The sequence below is a fragment of the Protopterus annectens genome, chromosome 10.part0, assembly GCF_019279795.1.
Source record: "Protopterus annectens isolate FY-2018-M chromosome 10.part0, PAN1.0, whole genome shotgun sequence".
In the NCBI taxonomy this organism is placed as follows: domain Eukaryota; kingdom Metazoa; phylum Chordata; order Ceratodontiformes; family Protopteridae; genus Protopterus; species Protopterus annectens.
The window spans coordinates 1,659,168,324-1,659,191,445 of NC_056744.1; the positions used below are offsets into that span (position 1 = coordinate 1,659,168,324).

The following is a 23,122-nucleotide window of genomic DNA, read 5'->3' on the forward strand; positions in this document are numbered from 1 at the left end:
TGTCGCACATCGCCTACTCAGAGGTGATCTCTGCCTAATATAGAAAGCTATGTCAAACCCAGAGCTGGTGGACATGCTACACTTAAAGAAATCCCAATCTCTCTGAACCACATGCTCCAGGGACCTAAACTTTGTCACCACAATAAACAGAACATGCTGGAGGGATGGATTCCTGTCCCAGAGACTTCCCAAATTCTGGAGCAAACTACCCATTCATGTCAAGCAAAGCTCCTCATTGGCCCTCTTTAAGAAAAATCATGATGACTGAATGGAAAGTAGAAAATTCTCCCCGGGGATCACATTTGTGTCACTGCTTGACAGAGGCACAGGAAAATAATTTTCTTGAGTGGTGAAAGCCAGGGAACCTTTTTGGCTAGGCTTATATAGGCCCCAGGGTCGATAGCCTAGTACCTACCTACCTATGAACCTCTTTGCTGTTGGCTAAATGTAACATTTCTGAACATCATTGGCCATATACATAATCTTAATTATGGATGCGATTGCACAACAGTAATGTGGTGTATGTTATAAATTGTAGTTGCTCTCCCTCCCTGTGGTACATTGGGAAAGCTGTACACACAGTTGAGGTTACATTACAAAAACACATTAAGGAGTGAGGACTTTTCATCCTTCAGTACTGTAACTACCCATATTAATGCCTTTCATGCTGGAATTCCATTCCATGCCCTATATACTAACAGTATATTCTAACAGTAGGGTGACACTGGAGAAAACTTTTGTTGTTTAAAACTGAATCACAGTATATTTTGAAACATAATACTTCTTTACCATTTGTTTTTAGTGTCAGAATTAGTTGGCATTGTATTTTATAGGAAATTTCTTATAGGCTGGATAGTATTGGTATTTGTTTATTGGATTATTGTTCAACTGATAATTAATGCAGTATTATATTCTGTTAGCTGTGAATCCCCTAGTCATTTAGCTATGATGTCTGGATACGCTAAATAGTTTAAATGACAGTCTTGTTTTTATTGCTTGTTGTGTGGTCATTGTTTTTTGGAAAAGACTTCCATGTTGTTGCACTGTTTACTCTCACTATCTGTCAATCAGCCATGCTTTCCTGACCAACTGACCCATTTGTCCCCCATCATCAGGCTGATGGTTGACTGAGAGGCGCCATTATATAGATATCCCTCAGGAGTGGTTTTAGAGGTTTTTGTCTTACGTTGCATTTTACCTATGGACGTTTGCCTAGTGCAACAGAAGGGGGACATACAATGGGGTGACCACCCTTGACCTCCCATACTTCTGTAAAGGACTTTGTCAATATGCAACCCTGCCGTCTTCCCTCAGGCTATGAAGATAGTTTACCCAGTCTACAATGATGAAATCACATCTTCTTGTGCACATCATGAGTGACATTAACTGTCTCCTCTTCTAGGGGAGGTGAGTGGGACATATCTCTTCAGTTTAACCCCTCCCTGCCCCATCCTCTAGTGCCACCACCACTACTCATACCCCACTCATGTGGTTCTCAATAAGGGTTCCATCCCTCTGTACCATGCAGCCAGGCAGAAAACACTGTCCCTGATGGCCATTATCTCTATGCAAAGCATCTCCAAGCTTCAGGCCTGTACATGCAGAGAATCATATCTGGTCACTCTCAACAGTAACAGATTTGCTTTACAGTGATGTGGTTTATGATACCTCAAATAACATGTCTGAACAAAGAAGCAAAGCATCACAGTATGTGTGTGTGTGTGTGTGTGTGTGTGTGTGTGTGTGTGTATATATATATATATATATATATATATATATATATATATATATATATATATATATACATATATAAAATGTGTGTGTGTGTATATATCTGTATGTGTGTATGTGCACATATAGTATATATATATATATGTGTATATATATATATATATATATATATATATATATATATATATATATATATATATACTGACCAACTGCCATCTGAATTCCTTCAAAAAGCAGCCTCTGAAATAGCCTATCCTATATCCATTCTCATTAATAGAACTGTTAATGAAGAAACCATACCTGATATCTGGAAAATCTCTCACATTATACCCTTACATAAAGGAGGGAACTCCTATGACTATTCTAATTATAGACCCATAGCTCTCTTATCCCCACTAGCAAAGATCATGGAAAAATGTGTTCACCGTCAGTTAATGAACCACTTAATAAAAAACAACATTCTTACAAACTGTCAACATGGCTTTAGGCCTTTTCATAGCACAACCACTGCTCTCCTCTCCTTCACAGACTTTATTAACAAGAATCGTAATAATAACATCCTGTCTTCAGCTCTCTTTATTGACCTGTCCAAAGCCTTTGACATGGTCAACCACTCTCTCCTCTTAAAAATTCTCGAATCTCTTTCCTTAGAAGCTAACGCTGTCCACTGGTTTAGTTCCTATCTCACTAACAGGAAACAGGCCGTCCTCTGGAATAAGGAACTCTCATCTCTTCTCCCAATCTCACTCGGAGTCCCCCAAGGCTCTATTCTTGGACCCCTTCTTTTCTCCCTCTTTATAAATGACCTACAAGTAGCTATTCCCCAGGCTACTTGTATACAATATGCTGATGACTCCACACTAATTTGCTCTGCTAAATCCATTTCTGAACTTCAAACAAATACTCAAGCTGTATTTTCAAAAGTGGAAACTTGGTTCTTAAATCGTTGCCTACTCCTAAACGCAAAAAAAAACCAAACTCTTACTCTTTAAGCCTACTACCAGATCCCCAGCTTTAGATTTCACTATCTTATCTAACAATGGAACCATTATATCACCCGACCCTACTACCAAACTGTTAGGTGTCACAATTGACAACAATCTTACCTTTGACTGTCATATCAACAATACCATTAAATGTGTAAATAGGAAACTTGGCTCTCTCTATAGAATTAAGACTTTCTTAACCTCCCCAGCCAAAACTACTCTTGCCCACTCTCATCTCATTTCCACTCTTCTCTATGCTTCTCCCATCTATACTAACCTCAAGAAAAACAATCTTTCCAAACTGTCTAATACCTACAATAACATAGCTAGATTTGTTACTGGGAAGCCTTTCATAACTCACCACTGTCTGAATCTGCAGCAACTGAACTGGCTTGAACTGACAAACATGTTACTTCTTTCCCAACTTACATTTGTCCAAAGAGCTTTCTACCAATCTCTTAACACACCTGTACTTTCTAACCTCTTAACCCCATATGCTAATCTGAACTCACTCCGCTCATCTAGCAAACTGCTAGTTACCCTAACCAAATCTAATAACCTAGCTGGTGACTCCCTCTTCTCAAACTCCATAGGTAAACACTGGAATCGACTTCCTACCGAACTTACTTCCATTCCATCTACTATTCTGTTTAAACAAAAACTCAGAACATACCTCAGAAGCCACTGGATGTGTCCCTGCTCTAATCCTGACTAAATGTTGATTCCCCCCTTAACCCTCTTTTCTCACCCTTCTGTTGTGCCTCCTCCTTTCTCCCCTAAGCTTCCTTCCACCCTACATACCTCTCTCATATTTCTCTCCTCCCTATTGGCTATGACTCTTTTCCAGTAAACCTGTATCTCTTATAACTCTACTCTCTCTCTCTATTGTTGTTTCTCTCTCCTCCTTGGTCTTCCACTTTCTTTACCTGCTGTTAAAATAAGCAAAAATGTTCAATATGATGTTATTTTAGATTATCCAGAAAGTTAAACTCCTTTCCTTTTAGTAACAATGTACATTTCTCTGTCCTTGGTCTTACAATTTTTTTTTTTTGTTTCCTTGTTTTAAACTATGTAATAATATTCATTATGATGTCATTTAGATTGTCTAGAAATTTTTAAGTCCTACTCTTGTTTGGATAACAATATTCCTTGTCTAAGTCCTACCAGTCTGTAATCTGTTAATAGAGCTCATGATATATCTCTTATCTCTATATGTGGAGCTTTTCTCCCCGGGCCTCTACTGAAAATGGAAATATATCCAGCTAGACTAGCCCGGTTAACAAATGTAAAATAAATAAATAAAATAAATAAAATATATATCTATATATATATATATATATATATATATATATATATATATATATATATATATATATATATGTGTGTGTGTGTGTGTGTGTGTGTGTGTGTGTATGTATATATATATATATGTGTGTATATATATATATATATATATATATATATATATATATATATATATGTATATATATATATATATATATATATATATATATGTGTATATATATATATATATATATATATATGTATATACATATATCAAATTATTTTTTTCAATAGTTAATTGCATATATGGCTGCACAGCCTGGTGCTTATTGAATTGTCCACAAGCCAGATTTGCCATATCTATAACTTTATTTTTTTCTGCACCAAAGCATATGGCTGAAAGGCCCCCCTACCCAGTAAATTAAGAAAGTACAAATAGCGCTGTCTGTGCTGCTGAAAGAGTGCAGATTATATGTTGAATATAATACATACTAAAGAGGATTTATTTGGCCTTTCAGGTACCAGGAACTTTTGAAGATGTCACTGTTACTTTCTCAGAAGAGGAGTGGAAATTGTTAAGAAAACAAGATAAGGAGCTGTACAGGGACGTGATGGTACAGAACTACGAAACCTGTGTTTCTGTTGGTAAGTGTGCGTGGGCTTATGAAGTGAGGTCATTATTCTGAAAAGTTATAAGTATAATATGAAAATATACTAGAATTATTCAGAACTGTACAGTTCACTGTTGTTTGGTGAGGGTATGTCGCATCTTTCTCTCTGTTTATTCCAAAGGGTTCTGACAAAATTAACATCAGTCTCCACTGACCTTGTATGGTCTTAAGTGATGCGTCTCTTTCTTGTCCAGAATGATTCTTCTCAAGCATAAGCACTTCTCTCTCTCTGATTTAGCATTCTTGTTCTGCTACTGTAGGTACATATCACATTATAACAGGTTTATTTTCAGTTTTTAAACTCTTTTCCTGTACTGCTTGACATTTGTGACCATCTGTTCTTTTTCTGCATAAAACAGCCACCCCTTGAATAGGCTGTTTCCTTAGGGGTAGTTGATGCCCATTTTTTATCCTCGGGTACCCCATGGATAACATACTGTGATCAGGCAGTATCCCATGAGGGACTGGCAGTTTGTTTCTCAAGTATCTTTTATTAACAAAGCGTGACCTGTTAGAAGTCTATACCTCATTTTATAAGTAAAGAAACTTTGGCTTCATTAAAATAATTGTTCAAAGTACAAAGTTTGAAATCTGAGAAATAAAACCCAAGCCTTGAAAGGTGCAGTTCATGTACAGCTTTTTAAAATAAAATGCTACTTTGTATTATCATATGTGTGCCTGTATTATTATTATCACCATAAATGGGTCTGCTGTGTAAAATGCTTAGCAAGCATTAAGAAAGGTCTGTCACCTTCTATAATGCTGTTTGTGTAAACTGTTAAGGCAGAATATTTACGCTCCATGTTGCTGTGTCTTTATTAGAAGTCTGCGTGCTTCTAACAGTTTTCTCATAGTTCAGAGTGTACAGACATTCATGTCGAATAATTTTTGGTCTGCTGTGCTAGGACGGCATTAAAAAACATTTTACTGTGTTTTTAATTTTGAATTTAGTGATGATCTGTTTTCTAGTTTGCCAGAGACTGTATTGGGTGGTTTATTCCCATGTTCCTCTTGCCTGAATTATTTGGCCTAGATGTAACTGTTTGGTTGTTAATCATCTGTTAGAAATGATTGTTGGATGACATTTCCCCAATTTGTTGTTTTGCTGGAATTATTTTGTGGAAGGTCCCCAGTTCACTTTGTCTTGCTACACTTGGCTTTGCTTTGGTCATGAACCCTAGCCTCATTCCAGCCCAATCTACTTTATTTCCTTCACACATAATATTTTTCAACCCTTCACTGACTTATTTTTTCTCTAATTTTAACCAACCAATCATAACTCATTACTAGCTTGCTAACATCAGTACCTAACAAAAAGATGTTCATCGTGTTTCACTGTTGCAGTCATTGCTCTTGGGGTTTCCTGCTGGCAGGCTACCCTCAGTCGGCCAGAATTCCAAAGTCTAGGTCCGGCATCGGCTGCTGTCGCCTCTTCCCTGATGTCAGTGTGCCAGGGGTATAAAAGATGCAGCCAACGCCATTTTCTTCAGTCTTTCTTGCCGCGCTGTGCCCGAAGCAAAAGCAGTTTGCAAGTGCCGGTCAGCCGACTCCTGAGATTTTCAAATTTGAATTTCAGATCCGAAGTCTTCATTAAAGCTAAGTACCCCATTGGGGAAACTTTTTCTTGCTCCAGACTGATGTCAGAAAAAGTTAACAATTGTATTTCTTGTGGGAAGCAAATACCTCATAAGGATTTTCACTCTTACTGTATTCCTTGCCTAGGCCCTGATCACAACGTTGCTAGCTGCCGGTTTTGTGATAGATTTAACCAATGCACTATCAAACGTTGGTTCGATTTTGCATTTCATTACTTTAGCCGAAGATTTAATTATATAATGCCGTCTGACCAGCCGACAACCGGAGTTTACAAAAAACGCAAGGACAAGGAATAGGATAGGCATCCGAGGTCCAAAACCGACGACGAAGCCTCTGCTAGGCCAGTCGCCGGTTCGCCAGTTCTCAGTGAGGCGCTTTCGCAGTTCCTGGCGCCCGCTACCTCAGAGCCACAGGCCGCTTCTGACTCCCATGTGGAGCCGACTGGGCCTCTGGAAACTCAAGGTATTGGACACTCGGAAATCATTTCCTCAGATGGGTCCGGAGCCGCTGAGCAGGCATCGGCTTCTGAGGGTGTCTTCAGACCTACACAACTATATATTAAGCCATCTTCAGCTTCAAAGACAAAGACTAAAGCAGCTCTAAAGACAAAGAAACAAGTACAGCATTCTCCTTCTCAGACATCCATGCCTAAAAAACAGATGCTCAAAATGGCCGAAGACCTAATTAGTTTGATCAGGGGCTCCCATCCCCCTCCTGATAAGAGGACTAGACAAGAGACAGAATATGATTCTTCTGATCAGGTTTCTTTTTCCTCTGATTCCTCTTCTGAACAGGATTACTCAATGCTTCCCTATGAGGATTCTGACACTGAAGAATCCATTCCTTCAGCCTCTCCTCCTGAGGATTATTCTTTTGGGGAAACCCTGCATACCATGAGGGAGCATTTCCAGTGGGAGAGCCAAGATTATTCTGAATCTAAGAAAAGGCTCAGAGACTTTCTGCTACTTCCCCAGCACAGACCCCTTGCTATTCCACCTGTCCTGGATATTGTAGATGATGTATTTTCAGAGTCAGGCCTGTCCCCTGACTCTTTACCCCCTGCACCTGCTAAGCCAGACTGGTACTACAGGGTCCTGGATTCTCATAAATTCCTATATAAAAACCCTGCTGCTGACCCAGAAACTATATCTCAGGGTCCCAAAGGGGTTAAAGCTTTCACTGCAAAAAACCCTGTCCCCTCTGATAGGGACTCTAGGGCTCTAGACAGATGGGGGAACAAAGTCTACACTTCTGCTACCCTGGCTGTAAGGGCTTTAAATTGTCATTTTCATGTGCTTAAATATCAGCAATATTTAATGTCACTGCTTAAACAGAAATTTATGACAAGTACTGAAGGTTCAGAGAACAAGGAATTGCAGGATTTATTGCATGCAGCTGAACAAGTAGGAAAGCATACTTTGCAATGTGGTTATGATTCGCTGGAGGCCTCTTGCAGGGCCGCTGTTACAGGTTCTGTTATTAGAAGGCATGCTTGGTTAAAGGAACAGAATCTGCCTGATCATGTTAAAGCAAAATTATTAGATGCACCATTGCAGCATGATACTTTGTTTGGTACTAAAGCAGAAGAGGTGTTGAAAAAAATGAAGGATAAAGCAAAATCCATGCAGACAGTCAAGGATTTCTTACAGGTGCAGCCACCCAGGTTTAGCAGGAACTGGCCCTTTACAAATTGGTCCTTTCCAGTGTCAGACAGACCACAAAGTGGCAGATACAGATGTCCCAGAGGCAGATCTCAGCCCCAAGGCTCATACAGGCCTAAACAATGGGGTGCTCCTACCTCCAAAAGCGAAGACAAATCACAGCCTTTCAGGAAACAGTCCCAATGACTTTCCTCTACCAGATCCAACACTTTTCTTTTGGCAGCCCCCTTAGGGGGAAAACTAGCACTTTTTTCATCAAATTGGAAAATGGTTACCCAAGACAAATGGGTCCTGAACATAGTGTCCCAAGGCTACATATTCCATTTTCACACCCTACCAAGGACAAAAGGTATGCCAGACCTGCCGCACAATCAATGGGCAGAGGCACAAAAACAAATTACAGCCCTCATGGACATGAGGGCCATTCAGCAAGTACCGCAACAAGAGCAGGGACAAGGATTTTACTCCAGACTTTTTCTAGTACCCAGAAAGGACAAAACCTGGAGACCAATACTGGGCCTGTCAATTTTAAATACGTTTCTGGAAGTTCCAAAATTCAAGATGTTGACTCTACAGCAGCTACTGCCCATGCTGGCCAAGAAGGCTTGGCTTGTAACGTTGGACCTAAAAGAGGCATACCTGCATGTCCCAATCAGACAATCTTGCAGAAGATACCTCAGATTCATAGCTGTCTCAATGCATTACCAATTCTATGCACTGCTCTTTGGCTTATCTGCTGCGCCCAGGGTCTTCACAAAATGCCTGGCACCAGTAATTGCGTTTTGCAGACAAAAAGGAATTCAAATATATCCCTACTTGGACGACTGCCTAATTCAAGCAGAGAACAAAGATGTTTTTCTGAAGCATCTGGCATTTGTAAAAAGATTACTAATTGGCCTAGGGTACACAGTAAACGAAAAGAAATCAAAACTAGTGCCCTCTCAAGAGATAATATTCCTGGGTGCAAGCTTAAATACAACTGCCCAGATGGCTTATCTCACGTCAGACAAACATAAGCATCTGACTACTTACTTCAAGAAATTGGCAACAAAAACCCACTTATCTGCAAGGAAAATCCTGCAGGCCTTGGGTTTCATGGCATCTTGCATTCTATTCCATATGCCAGACTGCATATGAGGAAATTACAATGGTACCTAAAAAGTGTTTGGACTCAGCATTGCCACAGCCTGGAGACAGTAACTGCACTCATTCCCTGTCTGCAACAGGAGTTTCGATGGTGGGCAGAAGCCTGTCACCACAACAAGGGTCTGCCATTCAGTTTACCCACAGCCAGACATACACTGATAACGGATGCATCAGATTATGCCTGGGGGGGCCCATATGGCAGGAAAATGTTTTCAGGGCACATGGCCTGCAAACCAGATGCATCTTCACATCAATCAAAAAGAGATGCTAGCTGTTCAAAATGCCCTGACAGCCTTCAAGGCCCTGCTTCATCCAGGACAGTTACTGATAAAAGACAGACAACACTACGGTCATGTGGTACATAAACAAGCAGGGAGGTACACATTCCTACCCCCTCTGCAGACAAGCAATACCTTATGGGACAAAGCATTGGCTTTTCAAGTTCACCTGCAAGCACAATTCCTGCCAGGAAAAACAAATACTCTGGCAGACGGAGTAAGCAGAAACCTCATGGATCCCCACGAATGGAAACTGGATCCACAAGTCTTCAGCATGATAATAAGGAAATGGGGATGCCCAGACATAGATCTATTTGCCTCCCCTCACAACTGCCAATTGCAGAGGTTTTGCACAAGGATTTATCACAAGCAAGCATGGAAAGTGGACGCCCTATCCTTCAGCTGGAAAAATCTAACGGTATATGCTTTTCCCCCACTGCCTCTCCTTCCCAGGGTACTCCTAAAAGTCAGACAAGAGAAGCCAAAAATGATACTGATTGCACCAGACTGGCCACGCCAGCACTGGTACCCAATCCTAAAGAGCTTATCTCAAGGTCCAGTATGGATATTGCCTCAGACTTCTCACTTGCTGACCCAACAAAACAATCGGATCCTGCACAGCCAATTCAGGACCTTAAATCTGGCAGCATGGCGGATAATGTAGCCATTCAGAACACTCCTCTTTCAAAAGCTGTTATGGCTGTTATCTTGGAGGCCAGGAGGCCCAGCACCAGAAAATCTTATGCAGAAAAATGGAAGAGATTCAGTGCTTGGAACCAGAAACAAGGCATTGACACGTGTGTACCACATATCCCTCAGATTTTACAATACCTAACTGAGATGCTGAACAAAGGCCTTTCCTTCTCATCAATTAAGATTCATGCCTCTGCCATTTCAGCCCATTACAATACAGAACCACCTATCTTCTCTCATCCTTTAATAAGGCAGTACCTCAGAGGGGCCAAAAACATTAGGCCTCCAAGAAGAGCACCAATTCCGGCCTGGGACGTCGATTATGTTTTGGAAAAACTCACACTGCCTCCTTTCGAGCCAGCATCAACAGTGGATATAAAATTCTTATCCTGGAAAACAGCTCTGCTCCTAGCAATAACCTCTGCAAGGCGAGTCTCGGAGTTACAAGCACTCATGGCTGTGGAACCTTTCATCATTTTTCACCCAGACAGGGTTTCTCTGAGGACAAACCCTACATTTATGCCTAAGGTGGTATCCAGTGTGGCCCTTAACCAAACCATTCACTTGCCAACCTTTTATCCTAATCCACAGAAAAAGGGTGAAACAATTCTGCATTCTTTGGACATACACAGGCAGTTACACTTCTACTTGGACAGAACTAAAGCTTTCAGAAAGACTGAGCAACTTTTAGTGTCTTATGCTGCAGGATCACAAGGAAAGACCATCTCAAAACAGACTATTTCTAAATGGATAGGCCATTGCATCCGTTTCTGCTATTTTCAACATGGCAAATCAGTGCCTAAGGGCATTAGGCCTCATTCCACCAGAGCAGCAGCCACTTCAGCACCCTTCCTCAGAGGAGTACCAACCAAAGATATCTTAGAGGCTGCAACTTGGAGTTCAGTGTACACCTTCACAAAGCACTACCACTTATCTAAGTCCAGAGCAGGCTTTGCCACTGCAGTTCTGCAGGGCCTCATTGCCTCTCCTAATCCTATTTAGCCCAGCCACCCTTCCTCAGCTTTGGGATTCAACCCAAGAGTAATGACTGCAACAGTGAAACACGATGAACATGGACAGTTGTGTACCTACCATAAATGTAGATGTTTGAGTGTATTCACTGTTGCAGTCCAGGTTACCCACCCACCATCCCCCTTTTTCATAGGTTCATAGGTAGGTACTAGGCTATCGGCCCAAGGGCCTATGCAAGCCTAGCCAACAAGGTTCCCTGGCTTACGCCACCCAAGAAAGTTATTTTCTTGTGCCACTGACGAGCAGACACACAGAAGTGATCCCCGGGGTGTATTTCCTATTTCCCATCCACGCCTCAAGATTTTTCTTGAAGAGTGCTAATGAAGAACTTTGCTTGACATAGATGGGTAGCCTGTTCCTGAGTATGGGAAGTCTCTGGGATAGGAATCTATCCCTCCAGCATGTCCTGTTTATTGTGGTGACAAGGTTTAGGTCCCTAGAGCATGTAGCTTGGAGGGATTGGGATTTCTTTAGGTGTAGCCCGTCCAACAGCTCTGGGTTTGACATAGCTTTATATGTTAGGCAGAGATCACCTCTGAGTAGGTGATATGCTACGGAGTAAAGCTGGAGTTTTTTGAGGCGGTCAGTGTAGGGCATTTGTTTGAGTCCAGTAATCCTCTTTGTGAGGTACTTCTGTGGCCTTTCCAGCTGCTGCAGATGTCTTGTGAGGTACATTCCAAAAGGGGCGTTTTACTCTATAATGGGTCTGATGAGTGATGAGTAGAGGGTAACGATGACCTCTTTTTTTCCTGGATGAGAACCCTTTTATGATGAGGTGCGCCACGTAGAAGGACTTCCTGACTACTGTGGCGATGTGACTATCAAAGGAGAGACTACTGTCCACATGGGTCCCAAGGTCTGTTATCATGCATTCGGTGTTAAGTAGATTGCTGCCTATGTGGTAGTTCATGGGTACAGAGTTTTTACCAAAGGGGATGCCACTGCACTTTTTGGCATTGAGCTTGAGGCCATGGCTCTGACACTAGGCACCTGTCTCAGAGAGGCCCTTCTGTAGGATGTTCACATCATTTGGGGACTTGACTATGGCTCCTACTTTGCAGTAATCTGCGAACTTCATTAGCCAGAGGCCTTCTGTGTTAGCCTGTACTTCAGAGAAGTAGATACCAAACAGGAGTGGTCCCAGGACGGAACCCTGTGGTACTCCACTTGTCACTGGTTTGAGGTCAGATTTGGAGTCTGCAACTTTTACAGTGCGGGTTCTGTCAGTGAGCCAGTTGGCAACCCATCTTGTGATGTAGGGATTTATGCCTAGTTTATTGAGTTTAGCTATAATTCCAGAATGGGGGATGGTGTCGAAAGCCTTGGCGAGGTCATGATAGGCTGTGTGAACCACTTTACCCTCATCTACGGCTTTGGTGACTGCCTCAAAGAAGTCTATCAGTTTCAGGAGGCATGATCTGCCTTTCACAAACCCGAACTGGGTGGGATCCAGAGTTTGGAGGTTACCAATGTTTTTGTTTATGAGTTCCATGATGATACGTTCCATGGCTTTGCAGACCAGGCTCATCAGGCTAATAGGTCTATAGTTCCCGGGATCAGTGGTGGCTCCCCCTTTGTGGAGTGGGATAACTGTTGCTGTGCGCCATTCAGTGGGCACAAAGCCTGATGCGAGGCTATTATTGAACATGGTGCTTAAGTGGGGAGCCAGTTCATTCTGAAGTTGGTGTAAAACGCAGCCTGGGATGTTGTCCGGTCCCATGGATGCTGTGTTTTTGGCTTTAGAGAGTGCAGCTTTCACCTGCGTAGTTGTGATTACAGGGACTCTGCATTCTTCCTGTATAGATATGGGCCCTTTAGGGGGTGGGGGGGGGTAAAGTTAGCACTGAACCTATCTGCCAGGATGTTGGCAATATCAGTTGGTTCTGTAATTTTCATGCCTTTGTGCTGTAACTCGGAGCAGATCTGGGTGTTGCCATTGAGATTCTTGACATAGCTGTAGAATGCTTTGTGGTTGTCCTTGGAATTAGTGGCAATGTTATTTTCGTAGCTAGCTTTGGAGGATCTTATAAGGGATCTCAGCTTCTTACTGAGGCTGGGACTTATCTGCACTTCTCTATTCTATACAACCTATTTGGTGTATTTGCTTGTAGATGAAGGAAATGATTTTTGTGCATGCATTTTTATTGGCATAGTTTTCAGCCTTCCAATTTGTGGGCACCTGACATCTGGGGCAAGAAAAACTGAAGAAAATGGTGTCGGCTGCATCTTTTATACCCCTGGCGCACTGACGTCAGGGAAGAGGCGACAGCAGCCGACGCCGAACCTAGACTTTGGAATTCTGGCCAACTGAGGGTAGCCTGCCAGCAGGATAACCCAAGAGTAATGACTGCAACAGTGAATACACTCAAACATCTACATTTATGGTAGGTACACAACTGTACTTTATCTACCATAAAAGCCTTTCAAGCCAAGCTACCAACAACTGACTTATTTACTTTTCTCCTTTTGTTCTTTTAGGCTATTTTGAAAATACATATTTTAACTCAGAACAGGTCTGCTGCAACCTTACCATTCTCATACCTTCTAGCACAAACTTCCAGCCCCGTTATGTTCTCAGTAAAGCATACCAATTTAGTTCCAAACTAATTGCTAGAAAACATTGAAGTCTGCCATCACACATAAATAGAATCCTTCCATGCAAACAAATCATCCCACATAAAATCAGTTCCTTCAGCTAAACAGAGGAAAATCCCTGTACTACCTCTGCTTAATTGTGTTTCTTCTACTTCCTAACAATATCACGCAAAACCATTTTCCGTCTCTGCTGATCAACAATTCCCACCATTTTTGAACTCCTTTTAGAATCTCTTTTTAAGTGCTGGTAGCATCACAGACTACACCAACTTGACTCCATTCTGTGCATAAACAGCACTGATACTGTATTAATCACTGAGCTCTGCCTTAAGGACAATACTACAGATGTAAACACCATTTTTTACTTTTTTCCCAGGATACCAATGCATGCGGAGCTCCAGGCCTGGAACAAGATTGGGTGTAGGGGCCATGTTCCTGTAACAGTCCTTCATAACACTTGAACAGTGCTCTCCATTTAATGGTTCTAATGATCATGATCCCATCTGGGTAACACTATCCACTTCTCTGGGAAAGCATACAAGCTTTTCTTAGCCATGTCTTGCCACCTCTGTAATAAAAAGAAATTACAAAACCTTGAAAGAATGTGTAGTTGATTCCACTCTATTTGTTTAGAATACTAGGAGAATTTAGCCTCCTTGGCCCAGTTTGCAATGATATTAATTGATTTCTAAAGCATGTAGGCCATTTGCAATGAGCCAGCTGGGCCCATTGTAAATCAGACACGTGGACCTTTCATAATTTAATAATAATAAATAATCCCCAGTTAATCTCTTTCCTTTTAGTCTTCCCCATCCCAAGATGAGAATTGTTCCAGAATTGTTCCCACTTATCATGATATCCCTCCGATTGCTACAGGTAAGAATTCCCTCCTGTTTAAAATAACAGAGTAACATGGGGACATTAACAAACTGATGCAGAGTCACTGATTAGGCATGCAGCTTTGCACAGAACATTGATTAAAAAAAGTGGTTATTGGTGCCTAAATTGAAATGATAAGGAAGGATCGGGAACTAAAATAAGGTAAGAATGAGCTGGAGGTGTGCAAAGCTGCTCCACAGGAGGAACAAGAGTGGAAATTATTTCAAAAGTCTGTGGGAGTAGCTGAGGATGTAGAACAACAGGGAGACAGTTGGAGGCCAGCAACATGAAGCTGAAAAACAAAAAGAAAGGATCCAAAACCGAGAGGAAGACAGTCTGCTCTGAAAACAGAGATGCAATTGCATAATAAACTATTGGACCTGGAAAAAAAATAGGATGGCAGAGTAATAAACTGGTTGACCTTGAACTGGAGAATAGATGTAGATACTGCAATATCTGAATACTAGCCATAAAGGAGAGTGTATCTGAAGGGACAGCTGAGGGACTTAGAATGTTGTATCCATAATTTTAGCCATCACTGTTTACATCATTTGTTCAAAGAGCCCTTCTTCTTCTTCTTCTTCTTCTTTCGGATTTTTCCCGGTTAGGGGTCGCCACAGCGGATCACCTTGTCCGCACATTGAATGGCAGTGGAGTTTTACGGTGTCGAGTTGCCAGCCCGGCGCCCAACCTTCCACAGAAGGCACACTCACACCTAGGGCCAATTTAGAGTGTCCAATCCACCTGCAGCATGTCTTTGGGATGTGGGAGGAAACCGGAGCACCCGGAGGAAACCCACGCAACCACAGGGAGGACATGCAGACTCCGCACAGAAGGCACCCCAGCCGAGGATTGAACCGGAGAACCTCTTGCTGTGAGGCGGCAATGCTAACCACTGCACCACCGTGGCTGCCCATTTGTTCAAAGAGCCCTGATACTTATAATATATGCTTGTGAGCAGGCCTGTTTTCCTGATGACAACTTCTGTTATGTCTACAGTACAGGCTGCATTGCAACCAGATAAAAATATGAGCAGCTGTGCTAAACATTGTAGATACAAGAGCGCATAGGATCATAGGCTCATGATCATAGGAGGTTACTAGGCTAAAAGCCCTGGGGCCCTTACAAGCCTAGCCAAGAGTTTATCCCCAAAAATGAAACCTCAGTAAGCACCTGTCACCTCTGTCAATGAGGGACACAAGTAGAACCCCTGGGACAAGTTTTTGGTTTCCCATCCACTCATCAAGGTTGTGCTTGAAGATGATCAGTGAGGTACTCTGTTTGACATGTATGGGAAGTCTGTTCCACAGGTGGGGCAGCCTCTGAGAGACAAACCTGTCTCTCCAGCAGGTTTTGTTGATATAGCATATTAGATTTAGGCCTTTTGAGCAGGTAATGCGTGAGGGTTAGAGTTGGGGATATGGCACATCTCTAGTAAAGCAGAGTCCGATATTACCTTGTAGGTGAGACACGGATCACCTTGAGCAATCTGTACGATACTGAGTAGAGTGATAGTGATTTGAGCCTGTCCACATAGGGCAGGTGTTGGCGGCCATGGATTCTCTTTGTGAGCTATTTCTGTGGCCTTTCCAGTTGGTGCAGGTGTTTGGAGAGGTAAATACCAAATGGGGTGTTATGCTCAATTATTGGCCTAATGAGGGAGGAGTACAGGGTATACTCAATTATTGGCCTAATGAGGGAGGAGTACGGAGAGGTAATAACCTCCTTTTTTTCTGGATGCAGTCCCTTTACTTATGAGAGGAACCAAGTAAAAGGCTTTTCTGACCACTGCCGCTACATGATTGTCAAATGAGATTTTTAAGCTGAGTACTCAGGTCTCTCACCACAGGCTGTGTGCTTAGGGGGTTGCCATTGATGTGGTAATCAGTAGGGGCCATGTTTTTGCCAAGTGATATTACAATATATTTTTTTGCATTTAACTAAAGGCCATGACTTTGGCACCAGCTATTTGCTGCTGTGAGACCCTCTTGCAGTATGTTAACATCATTTGGGGAGTCAATTACAGCATCCAACTTACAGTTATCTGCAAACTTGTTTAACCACAAGCCTTTTGTCTTTGCCTGGACCTCTGAGAAGTAAATGACAAACAGTATGGGTCCCAGGACAGATCCCTGGGGAACACCACTAGTGACAGGTCTACTATCGGAGGTGGAGGCACCTGTTTTGACCTTGTGGGTCCTATCACTGAGCCAGATGGCCATCCACCTGATGAGACAGGGATTTACACCAAGTTGTGTTAGCTTTTCAATGATGCCCGAGTGTGGGATTGTGTCATAGGCCTTGGCCATGTCAAGGTAAGTTGTATGTACTGACTTTCCCTCATCCAGGGCCTTGGTGACGGTCTTAAAGAAGCCAGCCAGGTTCAATAGGCAAGATCTCCCTTTTTGGTAATCTGAACTGGGTGGTAACAAGTCCTTGGAGATTGCCTATGCCCTTGTTTATGAGATCCATAATAATACACTTCATGGCTTTACAAATCAGACTTGTCAGCCTAATGGGGTGATAGTTTCCAGGGTCAGTCAGTAGTGGCACCATCTTTGTGCAAGGGGATGACAATGGCAGTTCTCCACTTTGCTATAATGAAGCCTACACTTAGGCTGTGGTTGAATATGGTGCTGAATGGTGAAGATGGTTCTTGCTGGAGATGGTGCAGAATACAGCCTGGGATACTCTCAGATGACATGGAAGCTGTGTTCCTTGCCTTGGATAGGGCCTTTAACACTTGATCTACACAGATGTGATATGCGGGACAAGTATTGGGGATGATGAGAGGGCCTTTGGGGGGATGGGGGGGTAAAGTTTGCACTGAACCTAGCTGCTAGCAGGTTGGCTAAGTCAACAGGATCAGTGTAAGTGGTACCATTAAGTACTAATTCAGAACAAACCTGGGCTTTGCGATGGAGGTTCCTGACGTAACTGAAAAAGACTTTGTGGTTTCCCTTTGTTTTGGAGGCTAGTTTCAACTCATAACTGGCTTTGGAGGATGTTCTTCATCTCACATTGCTGCAGTCATAACCTGTGGGTAGTCCGCTGTCCTCGGTCAGCCCGAATACCAAAGTGTTAGGCTGGCGTCGGTCATGGTCGCTCAGATCTGACGTCAGTACGCCGTGGTACTAAAGCGCATGACCGACGCCATATCCTCAGTCTTTCTTGCCACGTGGTCCAAAGCAGAAGCAGCGTTTGCAAGTGCCGTTCGGCGTCCTGAAATTTTCGTATTCTGAGTTTCAGACCGAAGACCAAGTTGGGCTAAGTACCCCGTTGGGGAATATTTTTGTCTTTTCTTGCCTCAGTTAAATCCGGATGTCAGAAAAAGTTAATAATTGTATTTCTTGTGGGAAGCAGATATAGGGATTACCACTCTCTCTGTATTCCTTGCTTGGGGCCTGAGCACGACGTAGTCGGATGTCGCTTTTGTGCTAGATTTAATAAGCGCACCATTAAACGCAGGTTAGATTGTGCTAGACTTGTCTTCGGTAAGCGGTGTAATTACAATATGCCGTCGGATCCTCCGACGCCCGCTACCGCTAAGAAGCGTAAAGAAAAAACGTTAAAGTCCAAGCAGGATGAGTCGTCCGTTACGGACGCCGGTTCTTTGGAAACTACGGTGGAATCTGTGGATCCAGCCGAGGTTTCAGCTGAATCTCAGGGGGAGCCTTTAATCTTGCAGGATGTGGCCTCTCAGGAGTCGGGTCAGGCTGAGGGGGCCTCTCAGGTCTCTGTAGTCCCTTCTTTGCATAAGGTGGTTAGGCCTTCTACTTCTGTCTCTAAAGCACCTTCCAAGGTCAGGCCTGGTTTGTCTTCCACTGGTGTCAGCCCTAGTTCTGTACCTAAAAAGTATATGCTAAAGATGGCAGAGGATTTGATTACTTTAATCAGGGGTTCTATGTCCCCCCCCCGGATAAGAGGCCTAGGGTGGAGCCAGAGGTGGAAGGATTGGAGCATTCCTCAGATTACTCGGAGTCTTCGGCTGAGGACATTCAGGATTTTCCTCCTTATTCTGATTCGGATGCAGAGGATTCATGTCCTTCTGCTTCCCCTCCAGAGGATTTTTCTTTTTCTGAAACCCTGCATTCTATGAGGGAGCATTTTAAGTGGGAAGGTCAGGATTTCTCAGATTCTCGAAAGAGGCTTAGGGAATTTTTATTTTTACCACAGCATAGGCCCTTGGCTATTCCACCTGTTTTGGATGTTGTACAGGATGTTTTCTCTGAAGCTTCCCTTAATCCTGATTCTTTACCTCCTGCCCCTGTTAAACCAGACAGGTATTACAGAGTGCCAGAGGCTCATAAATATTTGTATAAGAGCCCAAGAGCTGACCCGGAGACTATTAGCCAGGGACCTAAGGGTGTCAGGGCTTCTATTGTAAAGAATCCAGTTCCTCTGGATAAAGATTCTAGAGCTTTGGATAGGTGGGGTAAAAAAGTGTATACCTCTTCCACTCTAGCGATGAGGGCTTTGAATTGCCAGTTTCATATGCTGAAATACCAGAATTTTCTCTTAAGTCAGTTAAAGTCTAAGGTAGATGCTTTGGCAGAGGGTATTGAGTGTAAAGAATTGCAAGATTTAGTTCATGCCTCTGATCAGGTGGGTAAGCATTCTTTGCAGTGTGGTTTTGATGCTCTTCAGGCTTCCTCCAGGGTGGCTGCCACTGGATCAGTAATTCGTAGGCACGCCTGGCTTAAGGATCAGAATTTGTCAGAGCATGTTAAAGCTCGAATTTTGGATGCTCCCCTTCAATCTGAAGTTCTGTTTGGTTCTCCTGTGGAGTCAGTTTTGAAGAAAATGGAAGACAAAGCTAAGTCCATGCAGACAGTTAAGGAATTTTTACAGGTGCAGCCCCCTAAATTTAGCAGAAATTGGCCGGCTAAGGGATGGGCTTATCCTTCTTCTGATTTACAGTCTAGGGGCAGATCTAGACGTGGTAGGGGCAGAGCTCATGCTCAGGGTTCTTTCAGACCGAGGACGTGGAGTTCCCCTGCACAATCTTCAGGTGAGGGCAGGGGTCAGCCTTTTCGTAAACAGACCCAATGACCTGTATCTTCAGCTGCCAGATCCCTCCTGTCTGGCAGCTCCTCTGGGAGGAAAGTTGGCACTTTTCAGGCAAAATTGGCTTTTAGTCACCCAGGACAAATGGGTGTTGGACATTATAGATCGAGGCTACAAGTTTTATTTTCACACCTTGCCTCCTTTCAAAGGCATGCCAGACGTTCCTCCTCAGCAAAAGGTGGAGGCTCACAAGCAGATTTCTTTACTTCTAAAAATGGGGGCTATCCAGGAGGTCCCTCCGTCAGAAGTGGGCCTAGGATTTTATTCTCGCCTGTTTCTTGTACCAAAGAAAGGAAACACTTGGAGGCCAATTCTGGATTTGTCTATTCTCAACACATACCTGGACATTCCAAAATTCAAGATGTTAACTTTGCAACAACTTCTGCCTCTGCTAGGCAAAGATCACTGGATGGTAACTCTGGATCTCATCTTCACATTCCTATCAGGCCCAGCTGCAGGAGGTTCCTGCGTTTTCGGGCTGGGACTTTACATTATCAGTTCTCTGCATTGCCCTTTGGCTTATCTACTGCGCCCAGGGTGTTCACAAAGGTCCTGGCTCCGGTGATAGCCTTCTTAAGGTTAAGGGGAATACAAATTTATCCTTATTTGGACGATTGCCTGATTCTTGCTCAAGACAAAGTCAAGTTACTTCACCATCTACAGTATGTTATGGCAGTGTTAAGGTGCCTAGGGTATTCTGTGAACGAAACAAAGTCCAGTCTAGTACCCTCTCAGGACATGTGCTTTCTGGGTGTGAGACTGAATACAGCCTCTCAGATGGCGTTTTTGACCCCGGACAAACAAAGAAATCTTACCCTTTACTTCCAACAATTGTCTCTACGGTCCAGGCTGACTACAAGGACAGTCCTTCAAGCCTTGGGGTTCATGGCATCTTGTATTCTGGTGCTTCCCAATGCCAAACTGCATATGAGGAAGCTACAATGGTATCTCAAAAGCGTATGGACTCAGCACTGCCACGATTTGGACACTGTCATTCAGATAATACCTTGCATTCAAAGGGAATTTTTGTGGTGGGCTCAGGAATGTCACCTAAACAAGGGACTCTCTGTGACCCGACCAGAGGCGAGCCAGATCTTAACGACAGATGCCTCAGACATGGCTTGGGGAGCACACTTCAATGGAAAATGGGTTCAAGACACGTGGCCTGCCAGACTTCAACATTTGCATATCAACATGAAGGAGATGTTAGCAGTCCAATTTGCATTGATGGCTTTCAAGGATCTACTTCACCCAGGACAAGTGTTGATTCAAACAGACAACACAACAGTCATGTGGTACATCAACAAGCAAGGGGGAACCCATTCATACCCTCTTTGCAGACAAGCTATGATTTTGTGGGAGACTGCTCTCAGTTTGCACCTCACTCTTCAGGCAAGGTTTCTGCCAGGAGCACAGAACTCCTTAGCAGATGTTTTGAGCAGACAGATGGTGGATTCCCATGAGTGGAAATTGGATCCTCATGTATTTCAACAGTTGACAGTGGCTTGGGGGACTCCAGACATCGATCTGTTTGCTTCTCCACTAAATTTCCAACTGCCAAAGTTTTGCACGAAGATGTTTCACCCAAAAGCTTGGAAAGTGGATCCTCTATCATTCAGTTGGAACAACCTTCACATCTATGCCTTTCCTCCTCTGCCTCTCCTTCCCAAGGTGCTCTTGAAGGTCAGACAGGACAAGCCCTGCATGATTCTAATAGCTCCAGATTGGCCACGTCAGCACTGGTACCCTCTGCTGAGGAGTTTAGTATGGGAGCCTCCTTGGCCTTTGCCATCAATTCCACACCTTTTGTCCCAGGCAAGCAATCATTTCCTCAATGTCAGGATACAGTCCCTGCATCTGACAGCCTGGCGTATTCTGTTCTAGACCCTGGGGGGTCGCAGCTTCCTCAACAAGTTTTGAATGTCATTTTGGAGGCCAGACGGCCTAGTACAAGGAAAGTTTATGCTGATAAATGGAGGAGATTTTTCTTTGGAGCAAAGCAAAGAGCTTTGATGTTTCAGTGCCTAATTTGAGTGTTTCACTTCAGTATCTTACAGAATTATTAGACAAGGGTTTGTCTTTCTCCTCTGTAAAAGTTCATGCTGCAGCCATTTCTGCTCACTATGACTGTGACCCACCATTATTCTCTCATCCTTTGTTTAAGCAATTTCTTAGAGGGGCAAAGAACATAAGACCCCCACGAGAGCTCCTACTCCTTCCTGGGATCTCAATTTTGTGTTGGAAAAACTCACTTTACCTCCTTTTGAACCTGCAGCTACATCTGAGTTGAAGTTTTTGTCTTGGAAGACTGCTTTTTTGTTGGCCATTACGTCTGCTAGAAGGGTATCTGAATTACAGGCTCTAATGGCAGTTGAACCCTTCCTGATATTTCATAAGGATAGGGTATCCCTGCGTACTAACCCTACTTTTATGCCTAAAGTTGTTTCAAATGTGGCCTTAAACCAATCTATTCATTTGCCTACATTTTATGCTGATCCCCAAAATAAAGGGGAAAAAATTTTGCACTCTTTGGATATTCACAGGCAGTTACGTTATTATTTGAGCAGAACTAAAGGGTTCAGGCAGTCTCAACAGTTATTCATTTCTTTTGCCTTGGGTTCACAAGGAAAACCTGTTTCAAAACAAACTATTTCTAAGTGGATTGGCCATTGTATTGCTTTTTGTTATTCTCATCATGGTAAGGAGGTTCCGGCTGGAATCAGACCTCATTCCACTAGAGCGACTGCCACTTCTACTGCTTTTTTAAGGGGAGTAGCTACTAAGGATATTTTGGAGGCAGCTACTTGGAGTTCAGTGCACACTTTTTCTAAACATTACCATCTCCCTCTTTATTCCAAGTCTAAGGCTGGGTTTGCCACTGCAGTTTTACAGGGCATGTTAGCAGCTCCTAATGCTATCTGATTTTACCAACCTCCCTTTACCTTTGCTTTGGGATTCTACCCACAGGTTATGACTGCAGCAATGTGAGATGAAGAACATAGTACAGTTTTGTACCTACCATAAATGTAGATGTTCGAAGATCCACATTGCTGCAGTCCAATTTTCCCTCCCTCCTTCCCCTCTGTAGTTTGGGGTGACTGGGTGGTTTGTGGTGTACCTATTGTTGCTATTTTGGTGATTGGGTATTTTTCTATTTTTGGCTATGGCCTTTCTTTTTAAGGCCTTCTGACATCTGGGGCAAGAAAGACTGAGGATATGGCGTCGGTCATGCGCTTTAGTACCACGGCGTACTGACATCAGATCTGAGCGACCATGACCGACGCCAGCCTAACACTTTGGTATTCGGGCCGACCGAGGACAGCGGACTACCCACAGGTTATGACTGCAGCAATGTGGATCTTCGAACATCTACATTTAAGGTAGGTACAAAACTGTACTTTTTCACTAGTGATCTAATTTTCTTGTTGAGGAGGAAGAGGGAGTTTTTCCAATTTGGAATTTGTTCCGTTTTACCCTTGGACAGCAGTTTCTTCTTTTTGTTA

At 43.1% G+C, this 23,122-nt stretch overlaps 1 protein-coding gene across 2 annotated transcripts in view; it reads left to right on the forward strand.

The window, feature by feature from the left end:
* The window catches only part of LOC122813871 (putative zinc finger protein 66), a 172,994-nt gene that overhangs the window by 21,691 nt on the left and 128,181 nt on the right, over nt 1-23,122 (forward strand). Inside the window, exon 2 of one of the 2 annotated variants that reach the window (XM_044086411.1) lies at nt 4,520-4,646. The exons of the other annotated variant lie outside the window; for it this stretch is intronic. Within the exon in view, the coding sequence (XP_043942346.1) occupies nt 4,520-4,646 (127 nt within the window). The remainder of the gene's footprint in view (nt 1-4,519; nt 4,647-23,122) is intronic. 2 annotated transcript variants of the gene reach the window in all.